The sequence below is a fragment of the Rattus rattus genome, chromosome 15 (assembly GCF_011064425.1).
Source record: "Rattus rattus isolate New Zealand chromosome 15, Rrattus_CSIRO_v1, whole genome shotgun sequence".
Taxonomy (NCBI): domain Eukaryota; kingdom Metazoa; phylum Chordata; class Mammalia; order Rodentia; family Muridae; genus Rattus; species Rattus rattus.
Window position 1 is genome coordinate 61,621,215 of NC_046168.1, and position 19,657 is coordinate 61,640,871.

At 42.7% G+C, this 19,657-nt stretch overlaps 1 protein-coding gene across 1 annotated transcript in view; it reads right to left on the reverse strand.

Moving 5' to 3' along the window:
* The window catches only part of Tcf4 (transcription factor 4), a 345,858-nt gene that overhangs the window by 37,453 nt on the left and 288,748 nt on the right, over positions 1 to 19,657 (reverse strand). Inside the window, exons 9-12 of the mRNA XM_032885763.1 lie at positions 18,646 to 18,751; positions 14,696 to 14,826; positions 8,851 to 8,983; positions 690 to 757 (exon numbers count right to left, since the gene is read on the reverse strand). Coding sequence (XP_032741654.1) covers positions 690 to 757; positions 8,851 to 8,983; positions 14,696 to 14,826; positions 18,646 to 18,751 — 438 coding nt within the window. The remainder of the gene's footprint in view (positions 1 to 689; positions 758 to 8,850; positions 8,984 to 14,695; positions 14,827 to 18,645; positions 18,752 to 19,657) is intronic.

Sequence of the window (19,657 nt, forward strand, 5' to 3'; positions counted from 1 at the left end):
ACACAGGCAAGCCCAGGCTAAATAAGTACTTTCCCTTAGAATTCAAGGCTGGTATTAGTTGGCCTTATTTTATGTCCACCATGGGAGGGTAAAGGCAACCAAAGACACGAATCTGAGGAGAACAAATTTCCTCTTAAAAGTATAAATGATGGACGGCGTTGCAAGGGACTGGCTTGTCCCTGGGGAGCACTCGGGGATGATTCAACCCCAGCTTGCAGGCAGTGGGTGGACAGAGAGAAGAATTTAAGTCCCTCAGGTGCCAATGAAGTGACAAGTCCCTCGTGAACCTCGGTGGTTGTCATTTCTTTCTCCAAGTAGCTTTTCCAAAACGTCTTGTAACGGACTCTTGAAGAGTCGGTCTTAGCTAGCCAACGGGCATCTATCACACTTTAGAGATGAAAAAAATAGAAACTCATGCCGAAAACTCTATGAGCCCAGAGGCCCAGAGGGTATCCCCAGGCCCTCACTGAAGGTGGCTAAGCACCAGGGAGACAGGAAGATGAAAAAGGCTAGCCGAAGGAGGTAAAATGGCTTTCCCTCGAAAAGTCTCAGCGACTCTTACCTCCCACCCCTCCCCCCAATCAAAGCTATTTGCATTTATTTTCTAAAATTCCATATGTCCACTTCTGATTAAAGTTCACCGTGCTAGGAGCCGTGCCCACGGAAGTCCAAAGTCAATATTTCCTCACCGAAGCCAGGGCTTTCCCCAGAGCGTCTCCAGTCTGGGAGCTGCCTGCTGCACCAGTCCCTCTGTTAGCTGCAAAAACAAAAGACAGAATATGAAAACCAGGCAGGGAGACGTCTAACAGTTTTCTATTCTTGGTCCATTTACTCACAATTTAATTGCATTTTTAATGCTAATTACAACACATTAATCTTTAATTAGCATTAATTTGTTTGCTGAGGTAGATGTCAAATATATTCATGTTACTTTTTTTTTTTTTTTTTTTTTTTTCAGATAAAATATAAACCTGACACCTTGGTTTGAAGACAAAGTGTTTCCTCTGCCATTACTCCCCCAACCCCATGTTGCTGACGAGAAGTTACTGGTGACAGGAACCAAGCCAGCCCTGGTGGTCATCATCATTAAGAGAGGTGTGACACTCACAGGACCTTAAAAGTCTTCAAAGATCAATGTATCTTTATATATAATTGAATTATCTTCACGAATATCTTATACCTAGTGTCAAAGAAAGAAAAAGTTGATAGACAGGAAACGGGGGCTTGTATCTCAGTGCCACAGAGTGGTCTTGCTAATGAAGAAAAAAAATGTTTTTATTATTCTATGTATCCCCTTTCCATATATGAATGAAAGGTGTCATTAATAATAACGCATATGTCCCAGCGTATAACACAGCCAACTCCTTTGCTGAGGATAAGGAGCCATTCGACTATTTAGTGAAAATGGGCCGGGTGGTGTTGAGAGCTGTTCATTGAGACATTGGCTGGACTTGGGGAGTTTTGCCCTTACTAATCACCTTGACACTAACATATAGACTTAAGGGTAGTCTATTAATGAGCTATGGGAGTTGCTTTTCACTGTTGACTGGAATGGAAAAGGACACATGAAGTCAATCCATGAATTCAAGCCAAGTTTCACCGTATGCTATAAAGACAGTGAAATCCCTCAGTCTGTATCTTGAACAGGGGACCCTTTTAGCTAAGTGACCTGTATCATCTCCTTTCACACCCAAGGATGCGGTGGGGCATGACCACAGCTCCAGATGTCAGATCCACAGTTTCTCTGGGCCCTGCCTTCATTCTCTGGGTCTCTGCTTACTGTAGCTTAGGTATGATTGTTACTGTCATAGATTTGCATGCTGGGTGTATCGGTTCAATAAGCTCTTCTATAGGCTTTTCTTGACAACCGAGCCTACCCCCTCCAACTCATTTGCTCATTCCTGGAACACTGAAGAGGGCCACCTGTGTCCCAAAGCAGACACAATTACCTTCAGAGAAACAAACCTCTTCTTTCCCCTGTTACTAATGAATGGCGTACGCAAGTTATCTGAACACACTAGATTACAGGTATGGACAAATTCTCAGAACGTGTATCTGGCATCATAGACTTAGATACAAAAGAGAGAGCACCTTAGAAAGGTATCAAGTGCATTAAATATTTAAGACAAAAAAAAAACCCTGAAATTCTTTCTAGTATGAAAATGGGAATTTCTGTATTAAAGGGTTTTAGAAACAACTGAAGATGGTTTTAAAAGGACTGTGATGATTTCCAGAGGATACAGAGCGTCCTATCAATGTGTTTCCCCCTCTCTGTGGGAGCGACTCTTGTTTTCCTATCAAGCAATATCATTTGTTCATTACTTTATGCTTAAGTGGCGACTGCAGTTGAAAGAACCCATGCTGTGTGCCTGACTCTTACACAGATCTTCACCAAGTGAATGTTCAGAGAAACATTGGTTAAAAAGAAAACAAACCCACAGTTACTGACCAAGGACCCAAACAAAAAAGAACAAAAGCTTATCAATTAAAAGAGATCGCCCATAGCAGTAGCTTTCAGGAGACTGACTCTTCTTTTGAACAATTTGAAAATGGAAATTGTAAATTAAAATCGATCACTGCAACCATCCAATTTCAAGATACAAATCAGGAAGACCCACAAAACCACCGAACTCGTTTTAAGAATATCCACAAAGTAAATTATGCATCGCGTAAAAAATCATACTTTTTAAAGAAAGGATATTTTAGGGTGATTTAACAAAGTTTTTAGACCTGTTTATTTTACTATTTGACGTGTCTGAGTCTTTTGCCTCTATGGTGTGCGTGTGTACCACATGTGTGCCTGGTACCCAGGAAGGTCAGAAGGAGGCTCTGGGTCTCCTGGGACTGGAGCTGCAAACGGCTGTGAGCCACCCTATAGGGTCTGAGAACTGAATCTGGGTCTTCACAAGAACAAGAAGGGCTCAATGCTGAGCCAACTCTCCAGCCCCAGTGCGATTGTTTTTTTGTTTTGTTTTAAAGCACTGAGCCTTTTAAACTAAGCTATTAGTGTCTTCTTTATACAAAGAGATATTAAGACCCAGGAAGCTGAATCAAAAACAGAATCAAGTCCTTACCTCATCTGGTCATAAAAATGTTTCAGAAAACTACAAAGGCTATTCATGTAAGCCACTGATAAGAACAGACTTTTTTTTTTTTTTTTTTAATTCAAAGCCATTTTACCTTGCAAGAGCTGAACAGCCCAACCCAAAGGCTTACATTTCAAAGCAGTTTGCTGGGGCCAGTCTACTCGTTTACTTGGGCATATCTTTTGTTCTGTTCCAGGAAACACGGAGGGGACACATTTTCAACACAAGATTGGTCATCTCTTAAAGATGTCTCTCTCTGTTTGTGTGACCAATATACAAACGGACGCACGGCCTTAGGAAGGAGATATGTTTTTAATTCTCAAATGGTTTAATATTTGGTTTTGGTACTGGAAAGTGGGTCACGCTTAGCAAAACACATATCAAATCCACCTTTCAGGCTCCAGTATATTAGGACTTCATTACTATTTTAGTACCTGGGTTTTGTCCGTGTATATTATTAGGAATCATTGATGTTCACGTCACAGAAACAAACTTGAAACCTGTTGTCTTTATGTGTGCTAGTTTATTTTACTTGGGTTCTAATCGATTTCTTTTGCTCAACAGAAAAAACAAAACAAAACAAAAAACCAAAAGCCAAAAAACAACCCCACCAAAACACACAAAAAACAAACCAACAACAACAACAAAAAAGTCCAAAATCAAAACAGAGGAAAACACACACACACAAAATAGGCTGTAAGTAGAGGCACAACATAAATATGAATGGGAGATGAGCAATTATGAAAAGCTCTGTAATTTTGGAGGAGCGTTTGATAACTGCTAGCCACGCAAGTATTGTTGGGAGGACTCAAACACAGGTGCTGTTGTTGGCGAGATGAAACACACACGAAGGTTTCATATCCTGTGCTCAGTGTTGGACCACCCTCCACGAGTGTCCGCTTTGGGGAAAACGGTGATTCCCATCGCAACACACCCCAAACAGAATACCAGGACAAGTGGTGTCTGGGGATCAGCTCTGAAAACCAGAATCTGGAAAATATGTTTCCCCTTTACTGCACACCCGTAACCTGCGGCAGGGAAGAGGGGACATCAAAGGACAGGGGAAGTACAAGTCGGTGTGTTCTCCAGACAAACACTGCCTTAAGACGAGGCTCTTCTGATGTGTGTTCAGTGACCCTGAGAGGCATGGCAACGTCCTGAGTTTGTCCACAAAGATGACTTTAAATGGAACGTTGCCAATGCTCCTCCAAGACTTTCAGAAGACTCCCCGACATGGGGCGTGATGTACTAACTCCGTGTGGGAAGGGCTCCAGGCATACATGGGGGAAGGTGGACCTCCTGACAGGAAATGGGGGAGAGGCTTGAATCAAACCCATTTATTGCTCTCCATTGGTGGTCTTTACAGACCGGAAGCTGGATAAAGTGAATCTTTACTCTTCACTCCATGCCTGGTCATCACCCAAGTTCATCTGAAGGCTCGCGATCCTAATAAAACACAGGCTGGATAATGTGTGATTAGCTTAATAATAAGAAGAAAGAATTACTATGAAACCGAGCTCTCTAGGGAAAAAGGACAATGTTTCTACTAGAAAGCCACATCCCAACATGCTTCATGTCACACGAACACGTCAGGGGGAGTGAAAGTTGTAAGCCAGATTAATTCATGAACCAGATAGATATTTCAGAGTAATCTTTAACATATGGGGCATTAAATCACACTGACTGCCCTGTTCCTTCAACACTACTTGGTTTGAGGTTTAAAAACATGGGAAATAGCATCTTTTTTCTGCACTTAAAGACTAATAAAACAATAGTGGGTATTGTAAAACATTATGTTGTTATAGGCCCAATTCCCTGCGAGGGATGGGGAAGGTTTGTGGTCCCAAATCTCAAAGAGCGTGTGGCTGATGGATTCAGACGGAGACTCTGAGTGGAATCTGCAGATTGCAGAATGGTGGTCAGGCTTGGGGAACCTCACCGACCTATCCTACAGCAGAAGGTTCTCTCCCTCCTGATCAGCAAGAGCTGATTATTCGGGAAGGAAGGAAGTAGGAGGACAGCAAGGCGTACTACTCTGTAGACAACTCTATTCTGCAGCTGGCGTCTAGGAACTTCCTCTGAGTGCCTCCTTGGATCAAGGTGGTCTGGGCTGGACCACTTCTGACACAAGCCAGCTGCCTGGCATTGAAAGGGTATTTAGGGACGAAACAATAAAACTCAGATGTAACTTTCTAAAGGTCCCTGGTCAGTTCCCACCTTGCCCAGGTGCCAAGCCAGCTGAGGTCTGTGATGTGTCCTATTGGCCTCACTGACCTATGCTGTACCCCCTTGACCTCGTTTATTCCAGGGTGCTTCTGAGACCCTTCCTATCCAGAAGTGGCTGGTCTGACTCCGGAATGTGCTACTGTTTGCTAGACAGAACAGGAGCGGGCGCGGGCCATGAGCCACAGAGAAATATTTTACCATGAATGGCTATGTCACTAAAAGTTTCATAAACGCTTCTCAGAAGAACTAGAGTTGGACACTGAAGAGCAAAAGGAAACAAAGGAGCAAACCAAAGGAGGGCGTGGCCAGTTGTGTCAGCAGGACAAGGGATGAACCATCCCCAACCAAAGTGAGCGCTGTCCATATTCGGGACGCAGCGAATGGACACGAAATGAAATGCAGGCCTTGTGAAGTTCTAGAGCTTGTACCTCACGCCTAGACACTGTGAGGTTCTATGAGGTTTAGGACAATGGCTGACAACCATGGTGGAATATTATCACGTGAAACTGAGACACGGGGACAGCCTTTCTGAGCCCAGAGAGTCCTGCAGATATCGGTGCTATGTTTCAGAGAGCTGCAGTGCCTTGCAACTTTGTGCCAAGGAAACTTGAAGACTGGGGCTGTCCTTGAGTTAGTGCTTGGACCCATTCTTGTGGCATTAGTGCTCTGATGGTTTTTTTTTTTTTTCCCCTCCAGGATCATGTGTGTAATCTCAAACATGTGTTGGGCTATGTGTTCCTTATTTACCAATTATTTAATTAGCCCTGTTTGTTCTTTGAGATACAGGCAATGTAGTATTTCTTTTTATTTCTGCATTTCAGAATGAGGAGTATAGGCCAAATATTTTCAAAGCCTACAGATGTATCCTATTAGCCAGCACTGTTTGTTAGAGAAACGCACTGACTTCAGAAGAGAATGCTTCTCTTCGTGTTCTGCGGCCATGCTGCCATCACTGCCTCCTTCCACGTGCCAAACCAAAGCCGAGGAGACTTGCACGGAGGAAGACATATGAGTGCCAGAGCGCCAGGAGAGTGAGGCTTACAACTGGTCTTCAATCCCCCTCTGCATTTGTACGCAAGGAATTGGAGAGTATGGTATTTTAAGACAGAGCATACTGGAGCATTCAAGAACTTTCTCCCTTAAAGTAGCTTTAAAGTCACTTTTGTATTTATGCAAACTGAATTACAGCATTTTTTCATTGTCAGGCTGAATTGCTAGATGGACTTATTTCCTAAGGGATTATGATGCTTCTTAACATATTTTTTGGCTAATAAGATTTTTTTTGAAAGGAATACTAATTATTATATAATGATTTCTTAAAAGTCCTTTGTCTGGGTTCTAAGAGCTTCTTATCTTTCTTTTTAAACTGGAGGTCTTTACTACTGACTGGACACTTAACAGGGCCTTGAGGCTTATACCTAAAGCCAAATTCGTCTTTAGCACGCAGCTAGGCTCTTCATGGGTAGGGCTCACCCATCCTTCTACTGTCCTCAGACTACTGCTATTTGTCCATTATCCGATGGCGATAGGGCCATCTAACACAAGCAATCCTCACTCTGACTGTATTGGGCAGCTAAGATGCTCAGGACTCACAGAGCACAATCCCTCTCTTACCCAGTGATATACGCATCACTCACAGAGAGACTGCAGATCAGGTCTGCACGATCCTTTCTGAAAGAGTGCCCAAATGTGTTTTCCTGAACTCGGAGGTCTGTTCCACCTCCATATCTTCCTTAAAAAGAAAATGACTCAAACCGCAAGTAGACAGGAAGCCTGTCATGGACAAGGATGAATGACTGGCCATTCTGTATAACCGACCTCATGACTGCAGAAGGGGCTTTCCATTGTCAAACCACACTGAAGTGAAATGTGCCTCTTTCAGTCTTTCAGTTCTGCACTTTTCTTTCTTTCTTCTTGTTTTTCAAATCTGCCCGAACTTCACTGGTTGCTAATAAAACTTCTCCCATGTGACCTCTGGCCGTAGCTCTCCAAGGTCAGGCGGGGTGCAACATTAACTTGTGAAGGTTCTCTTATGGAAAGTTCCAGAAATGGAAACTCATTCCTAAATTTGCTTCTCTGTGAGATGTGATAGGACAGGGCTGCTAGGTGGCTCATCTCAAGTGTGAAATAAATTAACGAATAAAGAAGCACAGTGTTGGTTGGCTAGAGAGTATATTTTAACAGTTTAATACCATCTCTTCCACCAAAAACTCTCCCACGTAAGTGATTCACGCAATTCCCAAAGTTCAAAGGAAAAAGAGAAAAAAAAGTTACAAAAAGCTCATGCAATAAACAGCAGCATGATGTTCTCTCTAGAACAAACCCTGAGTTTCTCATCAGTGACCCTCTGTGAATGATCTCAAAGGCCAAGCTGTTACGGTCTGAATGTGAACACGTATCTGAACACTTTGTTCCTAGCTGGTGGTGCTGTTTTGGAAGATTCTAGAAACTGTGAGAAACAGGGCCTGGGCGGTAGACACAGACCACTGTAGGCACACTGCAATTGGGGACAGCCTAGCCCCATTTATGCTGCTGTCTGATCCACTAAGATGTAATAATTTACAGGGCAACCCTCCAAGGAAAAGGCCCCAGGCCATGCCAGACTGTGTCTCTTTAAACCACGAGCTCAAACAAAACTCTCCTCTCTACAAGTGGCTTCTCCCAGGTATTTTGTCACAGCCGCAAGAAAACTATCCAAAGCACCTGACGAGTGAGCCTTAAAGTAGAGTAGGCTGTGACCAGCAAAGTCTTGGGTTCTGTGACGACCCTGGAGCATCTAGGTGTGCTGTACAACAGAATGAAAAGCTTGTCAAGGCTGAGCCACCTCCCAACCAACCAGTATCTTCCCTTTAGGGATAGCTAAACGCCCTGACTAGCTCTTCCCTCAGGATAACAGTACTGGCAGAGATCCAGCTGTACTAACAGATCACCACAGACATCAGAGGACGTGAGCGGATGATACACTTGGCAGCAACAATCTTCCTGAGCCTAAACTTATTACAAAGCCCACAGGAAGTAATTTTGGGCTCACTGTTAGCCAGACATCTTTCCTACGTGAACGAGGGCTGTTTCTCTTCGAGGATTCCATAATTCTACAATCTCTGAAAGTTCAATTCTTCTAGCTATTAGAGTGACTGCATGGTTAGAAACCTAGCATGATGGTCAATCTCTGGAACGTGATGGACAAATACTGGTATTAAGGAGAAACAGAACCCATATCTCATTGGTCTTCTATGAATAGTTTTAAGAAAACTTTGCTTGCCTGATGTTTCAGAATGCGAGATACAAGAGAGTCTGGGTCTACTTAAACTCTCATTTAGTGACTCATAGCAGACAACCAAGTCAAATTTCGGTTTCTTGTCACTAAAAAAAGTGGCAAGCCACTGAGTCTTCCTATTCAATACGTTCATCTGTTCACTCAGTGATGTGGCAAAAATTTATTGCCTGCCTATAATTCCATTATGAGAAGAGACAGGGCCTTCATTATTAAACTGCGCCACGGAACACTGGGTTCTGGGTTGGCATGTGCACTACTCACCCATTATACTGTCTGTTCCGTTGGCAGGAGGTGTGCAGGAAGAGGTGCTGTAATGGTTTGTGCCACTTCGATGGAACGTGGACATCGGAGGAAGACTGGAGTTGATGTCTGCCGAGGAGTGCGATGGGTAGCTCTGCGGCCGGGGAAGAAAGGAGGCCGCATTCAGTCATGTTAGACTCACAATATCGCAAGGGAGGTGCTTTCAGAACTTCAAAATGGTCAAGCAAACATCCTGTTTTATCTGATAGCTTTCATTTTCTAAAGGACCAAATACACATAGACCCGGAGTTGATCTGTGGTTGTATCAAATGTCAAGGGATATCATCGCAACCCAGGACACCAAGGAAAGATCAAAATCCCCAAGTCTACAAATCACGGGCTGAAAAAACAGAATCATCTCACAGACTTCAGAAACAGACTGAGCTACTTGTATTATTTTTTTTCCCCTGTGGCCTATTAAACACCTGAAAAAGATTGCACATTATAATGAACATAACATGCAGATCTCTGGGGCTTGTGTTACACTGGACCCGGGCCACCAGTCACTACAGGGCAAAGTGACAGGGACCTTCTTCCTCCCCAGTTGGATCACCTTGCTCAACGAATCTCAGCATCAAGAACCAGATGAGAAACAGAAAACTTTTTAAAAAAAGTTAAAAGCTAAATCTCTCTAAAGCCTGAGTGTGAGAAAGCTTACATTAGTGGCCTCACTGAATTGACTGGGGATCCAAAGACTTGATCATGCTTTGCTTCGCTATGAGTCCCTCCTTTGCATACTGCACATATCATTTAAGCTGACTGGGAAGGAAAACATTGTTAAATGGTTGCTGGTCTTAAGGCTTAGCTTCAAATTCAATCCTACACCAGTTGTTCAAATGACTGAAGGTGGCACATTAGTTGTCCTGTACCCATCTCATGGGGGAGAGGATGACTAAAGGGACAAATGGATTTAAAAGGACACCTCAAACTATTTCTTTCGAAAAACCCAAACCAAGCGACCAAGTAGAAAAGCCAGTTGTTGAAACTTGCTCTCGGTTTTGTTTTCAGAAGCATTTGGATGCGCCGTCAATGTTAAAGAAAATAGGTAAAGATAAGGTTTTTGTGGCAGGTGACAAATTAATAGTTACAATTTTTTATTCTATCATTATTGGAGATGCATTTAATTACTTAATTTAAAAACAGAGACTGGGTGATGGATCATTGTTACCTCATGCCTAGAGATGCTTTTTAATGTGTTTTAAAGAGGAGCCGTCAGATACTGCAGACACTGGGAAGCACTAACACCGTGGTGTTTGTTAACAAGGAAGGAACGTGGCGTCTCAGTGCTAGCCGACCGAGCTGCTTAGTTCTGCCTCTTCCTGGACGATCCCCTCTTTGCTTGCCATTCTTCTGTGATGGGTTCAACCCAATTGTATTTGTTCTCTACCCTCCCACCTCCCACTCATTTCGGGGTCAGTCACTGCCTGTTGTCCAAGTCCATTCCCATAACACTGTGAACTCCCTGAAGGGGAGGGAATGGTGTTCATACCTCCCCGGGCTAAGCAGTAAACATACCATGTCAGCCCATACTCATGGACCGAAGTATGACTTAGCTGAGGGACTACCAAACAGTCTAGGTCATGCATCTAGATTTTATAAAGAGGAGCATCTAACACATGAATGTCTTCAAAACATCTTCCCCATGTACCATAAGATAGTTAAGCTTAGAATATGCCAATGTAAAGACAGAGGTAACTTTCCCTTGGGCCACTGGTGAAAATCCATTTAAACTGGGGACTTGAGTCTCCCAAGTCACCCATACAATGTTCTCTAAAGGAATAACAAGAGAGGGGCTTTTCTATACACACACACACACACACACACACACACACACACACACACACACACACACACACACACAAGAGAAGATACAAGACTTGGAAAACCATACTTAGAAGAGTTGGGGCATAGCTAGTTCTGCTTCTGAGATAAAAGGTTATGATAGGAATATAGAGGAAAAAAGAACCATGTGGGAAAAAAAAAAGAATCAGAGAGAAATACACTAACGAGAAATATTTGATTAATTATAGTAATTAGAAGATGCAAAACGGAAAAAGGAAAACCATCACAGAGACTCTTTGGACTCATCTAACTTTAGAGACACTTACTTTAACTTTAGAGACACTAACTTTAGAGAATATGAAGTAAGAAAAGCAATCCCCAGAGTTTAACGGGGAAAGCGATGCAATCCATACTAAATTAGTTATTCTCAGAGACACGCTGAAAATTAGAGGCCGAAACAAATGAATCGGATTTACGGCTGGACTACTTTTCAATGAGGACTACCTTGAACACTAATGCTATTGGAAAGGTCATAAACACAGCATGGAGAACATCAGTAATGGCAAACAGTGTCCCTGGGAAGGTTTAAGAATCAACATCTCCATGGTTCTCCAGCTACCACACTGTCCATCCTGCTTGCTCTAAAGGTGTGAAGGGGGATGTGATCCATTCAAGTGCCATGACCTTCCATGTCCATGCTCTTCAAGTTTGCTTTTACCCAACTGAGGGCCATGCAGGCATTACAAACATTCACATGGGTGATGTTTGTTATTGGTTGGTGATTTGAAGATTCGCAAACCTAAGAATTGTAAGTATATACTAAGAAGGAAATGGCGCTATAGGCCAAGGTAGTGTTTCATGGTCTTGGCACTCGTGGCCTTTGTGACAGATATTTCATTGCCGTAGAGCTTTCCCGTGTAGATGGTTATTAGCATCTCTTGCCTCTACTCACTGGACACCAGTAGCATCTGTATCCCATCTGGGACCACAAATATGTCTCTAAACATTGTCCAGTGGTTCCTGAGGGCAGCCTTAAGCCCAGTTTGTAAAGTACTGATGTATAGAAATAGAAGGCAAAGTAACTTCCATTATGCTAAGAATTCAGATGCCTCAGAACGCTACACCATGCGGCACTGAAGCAGTCCTGTCAGGCAGTGAGGCCTCTAACCTTCTTTGTCAAACATCTTGGCCAAGTCTCTCCAAATTTAAACTTTCTACAAAGACCCATTGCTTGGCTTAACCACAAAGTCCATTCATTGGGAATAGGTAACCCCTGCCCGTGTGTGTGTGTGTGTGTGTGTGTGTGTGTGTGTGTGTGTGTGTGTGTTCAACAAGCAGTGATGACCTATGGAATTCAGTTGTAAAAGCCAAAACTGTAAAGGTGTTTTAAAACTTAAACCTGGTAACAACAGTTGGGGGTGAGATGTGTGGAACTGAAACTTCCTCATTACACAGTCTACTAAAACATGGTGGAAAACAATGACATTCACCATGTTTCCAAAATGCTTCACCTTCAGAGATAAGAGTAGTGGTAGTCAAATTATATCCAAGACAGTGAGGGAAGTCTCTCGTCCTTCTAAGCTAGCCCCTGTTAGCATGTGGTTAGCCAAATGCTACAGAATGGGGCTGAGGGGAAACATCACTATTTTCAAGATAAAAGATGCTGACTGCTGTTGGATATTCAAATTATTCCCAATCAGTGTCAGAGTCTTCAAAGTCACTTCAGTGAGAGATTGTCATATGGCTAAATACTGAAATTACAATGATAACTAGATGTAATAATTCAATAGTTTCACTCTCAGTGGGAAAACTCATTAGGATACATTACCAGAGACCTTATTCATTTACCCTTTAGAGTAAGAATCTTACTCTCTGAAATTTGCTAACTGGTCAAATTAAGAACGGGAACTTGAGCTCTGTGATGAACACATGGCTTTACCACTGCGTCTTCTCATGTGATCTATGGAGGCACTGCTTTAAAGTGACCTTTCTGTTTCAACAACGACGCTGTGTTGATTCATTAGAACTTTTTCTAAAATGTGCCTCGTTTCTGACTTGAAATCATGCCTTTTGTGCATCTAAGCGTCATGCAAGGGCTCCCTCCACACGCAGTGAACTCTAATGGGATCAAATTATATCATAATGCAAAATTATAAAATATGATTAAAAGTGAAGTGATGTAGGGGGAAAGGAAAATAGCACGTAGACAAATCTTCAACGGACCGAAATTGTAACATTTGATCTGTCACTCCAAACTTTAATTTGCATCCACAACTTCCCCAGTTTTGATTATGAGTCCTAGCAAAGTCAGGATGATGATGGATAAGCAAACATGTTACTGAGTGATATTCTAATTACAGTTGGTCTCTCCCTACACTCTACCTTGAATGCCTCCGTGGGGGGTGGGAGAAGAGGCGATCTGAAGCTCCGCTATTTGCTGTGTAGTGAAAATGTGCTAACATTTGAGATGTTTGTGATTTATACATCTGAACACAGGAGAGATAAGAAACCGGTCACTCCCATTACTACCACCTGCTCCCCGGGAAAACAAAGGCGGAGTGATGACCACGTTGTGTCTTGTGATCTAGGACCAACTAAGCATGCATTTTCCATGTACCAGAATTCCTACGTCTGGAAACTTTTGGCCATCGGGAAGAATATGAAGCTTTCTCTTCTTCTATATATCCAGTGAGAGGGGAGACTAGAGGAATCCAGAAATGTTTTCCCTGATCAGGACAGAGAAAAAGTAATAGACGTGAAAACAAGGGAAAAAAAAAACTTCAAGAAGAGATGAAGACCATAGATTTTCCTTCACATTTGTGGGGTTTGAGTGTGTGTGTGTGTGTGTGTGTGTGTGTGTGTGTGTGTGTAGCACGTGCATGTGGGCATGTAGATACATGCAACTGTGTGTGTGCATGAAGAGGCCAGAGCAGGATTTTGGATGGATGTCTTCATTGTTCTCTGCCTCAGTGCCTTAGACAGGATTTCTCACTGACCACAGGCTTTGCTTTTGACCTGAGTGGCTGGCCAGCAAGCAGTTGGGATCTTTCTGTCCCCCTTCCCCATCTTCTTCTCCAATACTGGGTTTATAGACATACCCAGTCATGCCCAACTATTTACATCGGTACTGGGGATTTGAACTTAGGTCCACATGTTTACAAGAACTCTTGCCTATGGAGTCATCTTCCCAGCCTAAGGGCCATACCATTTTAATTACATGTTATTGAATAATGAATTCAAGTCTCATGTGACCTGCATCCCATACCCAACTCATGATTTTATTTACTATTTTATTTACTCAATGATAGATTTAACTAAATAAGTTGTTTCTTGGTTGTGGTAGTTCTTAAGCCTAGAGAGAGTCAGATGGCTGATTCCTCTAGGACAAGGAAACAAATGAAGGTCAGTTGTAGAAGCCATGGGCAGAGTGGAAAAGCCTTACTAAGAAAAGACTTAATATTACACAACGCAGCAGCTTTCACTGGGGCGTCGAGCAAAGCAGAGCCCAAGTGGCATGTGTATGGAATTAAAATAATAAAGTCCAAGGGATGTGACATCCCACCGTTTGCTATTCCCAAGGCTAGAGAGAAAACATAAACTTTTCCTATAGGTCACAATAGGTCAGAACTGGCATGGAAATCCCTGTCGTGTCAAATCCTCCTCATTCTTCCCTCAGCGTAGCATCCGTTCTCCTGAATTACAGTCAGTAAAAAAGGACAAGGCACGGCCATTGCTAAGGCCCTGCAACTCGAATCCTCTGTGTTTATGAACCGAAGGAAGCTGACATCACCATAAAGAAAACAGAACAAAACACAATAAACAAAGGGACAATGGCAGAGAAGCTCTGGAAGGTTTACAGAGGTGATCCGCTTCTGTCGAGCCTTTGATCACAAGAACAATAAAACCCGAAGAATAATAGGCGAGAGCTATTTTTGCCTTCTTTTGCAGAGCCCACGGTACACACGGAGATGAAACTCATAAACTAGCTGGCGGTGCTCTCCCCATGCCCGTGAGCCTTCCTTACCAGACGTTCATGCGGATGCAGGCTACAGTAGCTGCTAGACTGTGGGATATGAGAGTTGCCTAGCATCCCTCCATAGCCGGGCTGATTCATTCCACTGGAGGAGCTCCAAGGGTCACTGCTGTGATGGCCATCTGTAAAGGACAAAGAAAACCGTGACTTCTCTGAGGCAGTCAGCCTTGCCTTTTAGAATAGGGTTTCTTCATACACTTGAAAATGACCTCCCGTTGTGTATTCAACTTTGTGTTGCTTAGCTGATTACATCACACGACAGTCATCACTACTTCTTCCCAAGTGGCTTTTCATATTGTCAAACAAATAGAAACGTTTACGTTTGTGTTCTTTGTAAAAAGAAAGAAGATAAAATATTTTTTTAAAAAAATCGACTGGAGAAGAACAGAACATGCTTCTCTGCAGAACTGTGTCAAGTGAGCGAAGTAGTTCTCGCTGAAAGAAACAGTTCTTTCTATCCAACCCCTACTTTTATGAAAGTAACCTGAAAAGTTAAAGCCTGTTTTAAACTTTGGGGTGAAAATAAAACGGTTTGGACCTCACAGAGCTGGTATGGGTGCAAGTTTTAGGAGCCTACGCTCTAATGACTACTGAAAAAGAACAGCCCACATTCAGACGGTTGGACTTCATTTCTGTGCCACGGACAATACAGAGAATTAATGCTGGGATTATCTTATGGTAAATGGGGAAGACAATTTTCAATATTTCTATCCCAGGTCATTTTTTAATGTAGTATATGTGACATACAACTCTTAAACGCTCTTGAACAATGTGAGATACACATGCATGTCCTAAGAGAGATATCATAATATAGGGTAACAGCCTCTGGATTTCATAAATATATGAGGTCAAGAGTTTGAAAATAAGCCTTAGAGATACATTGTTTTAAAGTCTCTTTTAATGTGGAAGTAACCTCTCATATTAACAGCAGAAAGATTTCTTTCACTCCCTGGTGCTGAAGTTATAGTTTGTGATTGTTTAATTTTGATTTCTCAAAGATACCTAAGGGCTAGAGACAGTCTGAACCACTACTGATTAATTCACTGACTTTCCCCTCTCTTAGTTATTGAACAAAATTGAGTATTAGAGTTTGATGTTGAAAGTATTCAGGCATTCATCATGGAAAACAAGCTTATTTTCACAGTAACAAGTATGTAAATCAGACAAATTTTATCTGATATTTTATTTCACGAAGCTGTTTTCTCCCCAATACCCCCTCGACCCCTGCCCCAAATCCCACACTGAATTTTTAAATTCTGAAGTTACAAATTCAGAACCAGCCCGAAAGAGAAGAAACAAAGGAAGAAGTGGTGAATTTCCAACGTTAAGAACCACGTACGTATGGTCATGTCTGTAATGTTGACAACTGAAGACTTATAACCGAAGGATGAACAGATACAATGTAAAAGACCATTAGACTATGCTTGCTGGTAATCCTGCTACCCCTCTGTACTAATACATGTTCTTCTAAGCCCTACCATGACTGCCTTGCATTGCACAGGAGGAACTGATGTGCATGAGAGAGAATCATCAGGTCACTGCTTCGACCTGCTCTCACCACGTGGGAACTTAGTGTTTTTAAAAAGTGCATTGCATTGGTCTTGTGTGTGTGTGTGTGTGTGTGTGTGTGTGTGTGTGTGTGTGTGTGTGTGTGTGTGTGTGTGTGTGTGTGTGTGTGTGTGTGTGTGTTCAGTGTTCATGCACTTGAGGCCAGAAATCATTCTTCTGAGACAACATCTCTCATGGCCCCTAGCACTTTGTGGTCTGGGTAGGCTGAGGGCCAGGAAGCTGTAGGGATCTACCTGTCCCTACCTTCCTAGGCAGGAGACACCTGGAATCTGCATGCACATTAAGGATCTCCATCTTACTATAGTTAGCACCTCACCACCACCACCACCATCATCACTACCACCATCACCATCACCACCATCACCACAATCACCATCATAGCCACCATCACCACCACCACCAGCCATTGCTCCCAACCCAAAGTTAACATACCATATATTTTAGGTTTAGATTTACTAGGGGATACAGAAGTTTAAATGTCACCTTAAATTTAAATATTTAGTTTGAGACCCACTCACACTTTGAATAGAGTATGTATTTGACAAATAAATCGAGAAAGTTGATCACTGAGTAAGTGTTTTCCTGAAATATTCTGACAACTCCAAGCATGGGGTGGCAGTAGACTTTGGATTGTTAACACAGCATATTCTACTCCTCGCAGACTTATAAAAATATGTGTTTTACATAAATTATGCTTTTCAGAGTAAATTAATATTTATCACATCCCATGATCTTGGCATAATGTTGTTTTGAAAGAATAGAATTAGATGTGCGTAAATTAATTGTGCTCATCATAAATGTCAACTGAAGGGTTTTTTTTTTTGAGTATTCATATGCAGAAAAAACAAATCTGGTCCCCATAGTTTAAGGGGTGAGCTATGGAAAAGCACCTACTGTTTTAATTTACCTGGCCTTTTTGCTATGCACACAGTTCAAGACAACAAGTTTCTCAGACACGCAGAGGGATTTTATTCTTCTGTCCATCTTTTTAACGAAAACCTGAATTTTGACATAATGAATCCTTGAGTTGGCAGCATCAGTAAGCCTCTGGAGGGCAGCTTCTCCCACTGTTTATGGCCAAAGGCAATGAGTCCAATGTCATGGCACAGAATGTACCCAAGTGACTAGCCACTGTGCCCCTTTGAGACTGACACCTAGGTCAGGTCACAAAGACAGAGGAGGCCCGTGACCATGAGCTCAGTGATGTGTGGAACAAATTCTCCCCAATCCCGAGGGACCCATTCAGTTCAGTTTTAATAGACTTTCGGTGGAACTTCACATGTGAACCAGCCCTTTAAATGAGCTGAGGCAGGAGGGAAAGGCGATTCTCCTCTCTCTGCAGTGGTCTTGAGTATAGCCTCTGCGATCTCAGTGAGACGCCAGGCAGCTCCCTTGACATTGCTGCCCCAACTGTGTCCTCGTTCCTAGTGACCACCCTTACAATAGTGTTCCTTTGCATACCCAAGTATGCAAGGGTATGTGCATCTAGGCAGTTTAAGAGTGGTGTATGTACAGGAGTTCTTGGGACATCCTACCTCTAAGCTCAAGGTATCTTGGGACTAAGACCATTCCAGCCGGAAGTAAGTATCCTAGGCATGGCATGGGTGGAATACACAGCTCCTTCTTCAGAAAGGGCCATTAGTGAAGTAGCTGGCGTTATTTTTATGATCCTGGCCTTTTCCAATCAGTAGAAAGGGGCTAAATGACCAGTGGCAACAGCACAAGCTCTAGGGACAGAGAACCATCTGTTTTTGACTAAGAACAATGGATAAATAAAGAGAACACACAGTCACTGTCTACCACAAAGCTAACATCCCCACCATGTAGTCCTTGTACTTACTCCCTTCAAAGTTTTCTTTTACCTTAAGTCAATTTGTAAGTCCCGGCACAACTTTCACTGTGCTATTTTCCCATGGTTCAGTGGGTCACTCGGTCTGAGATGCAACCCTTGTTCTCACTTATCCATTACTAAGTGGGTCAAAACTGTATAGATGGCAAGACCCAAGGGGCAACTCTTTCCTCTTGACAAAGTACAAGATCTTCAAAACACACCGTGAGCTGGATGAAATGTGTCTGAGCATGCACATGCTTGGGAGATGGCAGAGAGATGGAAGACCAACAATTTTGGAAGAATAACAAGACTTTCCTTTTATGTGAAGCAATTTAATCTTAACCCATCACATGTCAAAGGGCTTTAACGGAAGAGGAAAAAATAAGGCCTTGGGTTAAGTTTTACCTAATTCCGTAAGAAACTCAATTCCTAAGGGAAACACTTCTACTCCCCTCTACTCTTGCCTATGACCCCATTTCTTTGCCCTGTATATAACACTAAACGGCCTGTGGACTTCCCGGCAGGCAATGAAGCGCCTTACCTTGCATGAAGAAGGAGCTAGGGAAAGTGCTGGCTGTTGGCTTGGAGGAAGAATAGCCTGGTGAGTCCCTGTTGTAGTCGGCAGTGCTGGCTGAAGGAGCGTAGACCTGGGGAAGGAGAACCACATGAAATCTGCTTTCAGCATTGATCAAAGAATCTCTACATCCATGATTTGGTCAGAAGCTGGCACAAAATGCTAAATTTGGATGCCGTGAGAGTCTAAACCTGATCCAACCCTAGAAACACTGCCCCCTTTGAATACAGCAGGGGGGAAAAAAAGGGCTGTGTATTTGTATCAACATAAAATAATCAGGAATGAGATTTTCCAGTCCGGGCGAGAACTCTGCAAACCACGTCTTAGTGGTAAATACACTCTGCAGGCCACGGAGTGGCCGCCATGGACAGATTCCTTTCTTTTTTAAACACAGATGGCCTGTGAGCATGTTAGGGGTAGAACAGAGCTATGTAAGCAGTCTCTCACTAAAGACAGACCAAACCTCTACCTTTCAATTAAAAATTTCACTTGTGATGTAGGAGGTAGGGAGAAGGGAGGCAGAAGGAGGGGCGAGAGAGAGAGAGAGAGAGAGAGAGAGCATGAATCAGGAATGAGTGATAAGTACACATATACCTTGGACTATTAATCCATACAGTGTCAGCAGAGATACAGGAAGAAGGCCATTAAGTGCCCAGATCAGCACAAGACCACCAACAGTCAGTGTGTACGCAGGAAGAGGGGCTTGTCTCTCTCAAAGTGCTTATTATATTTCTGTGTACAATAAACTTTAAAGTGTGCCAAACCCCTAATTTACTTAACATTCGTTTGCTGATCCTCACGGGGCCTGGAGAAGCGGTTCCCTTTTTAAAAATAGCCGCTGTGTTTGCTTGTTTGTGTTTCCCTGAAGCAGGACAGCATTGCAGAGAAGCATAAATTCATCAGGTATGGCTTCACTTTAATTGGTTCTCTCCCTCGCCTTTTCTGCTAAATATAATCTTTTTTTTTTCCTTTCCTTTTT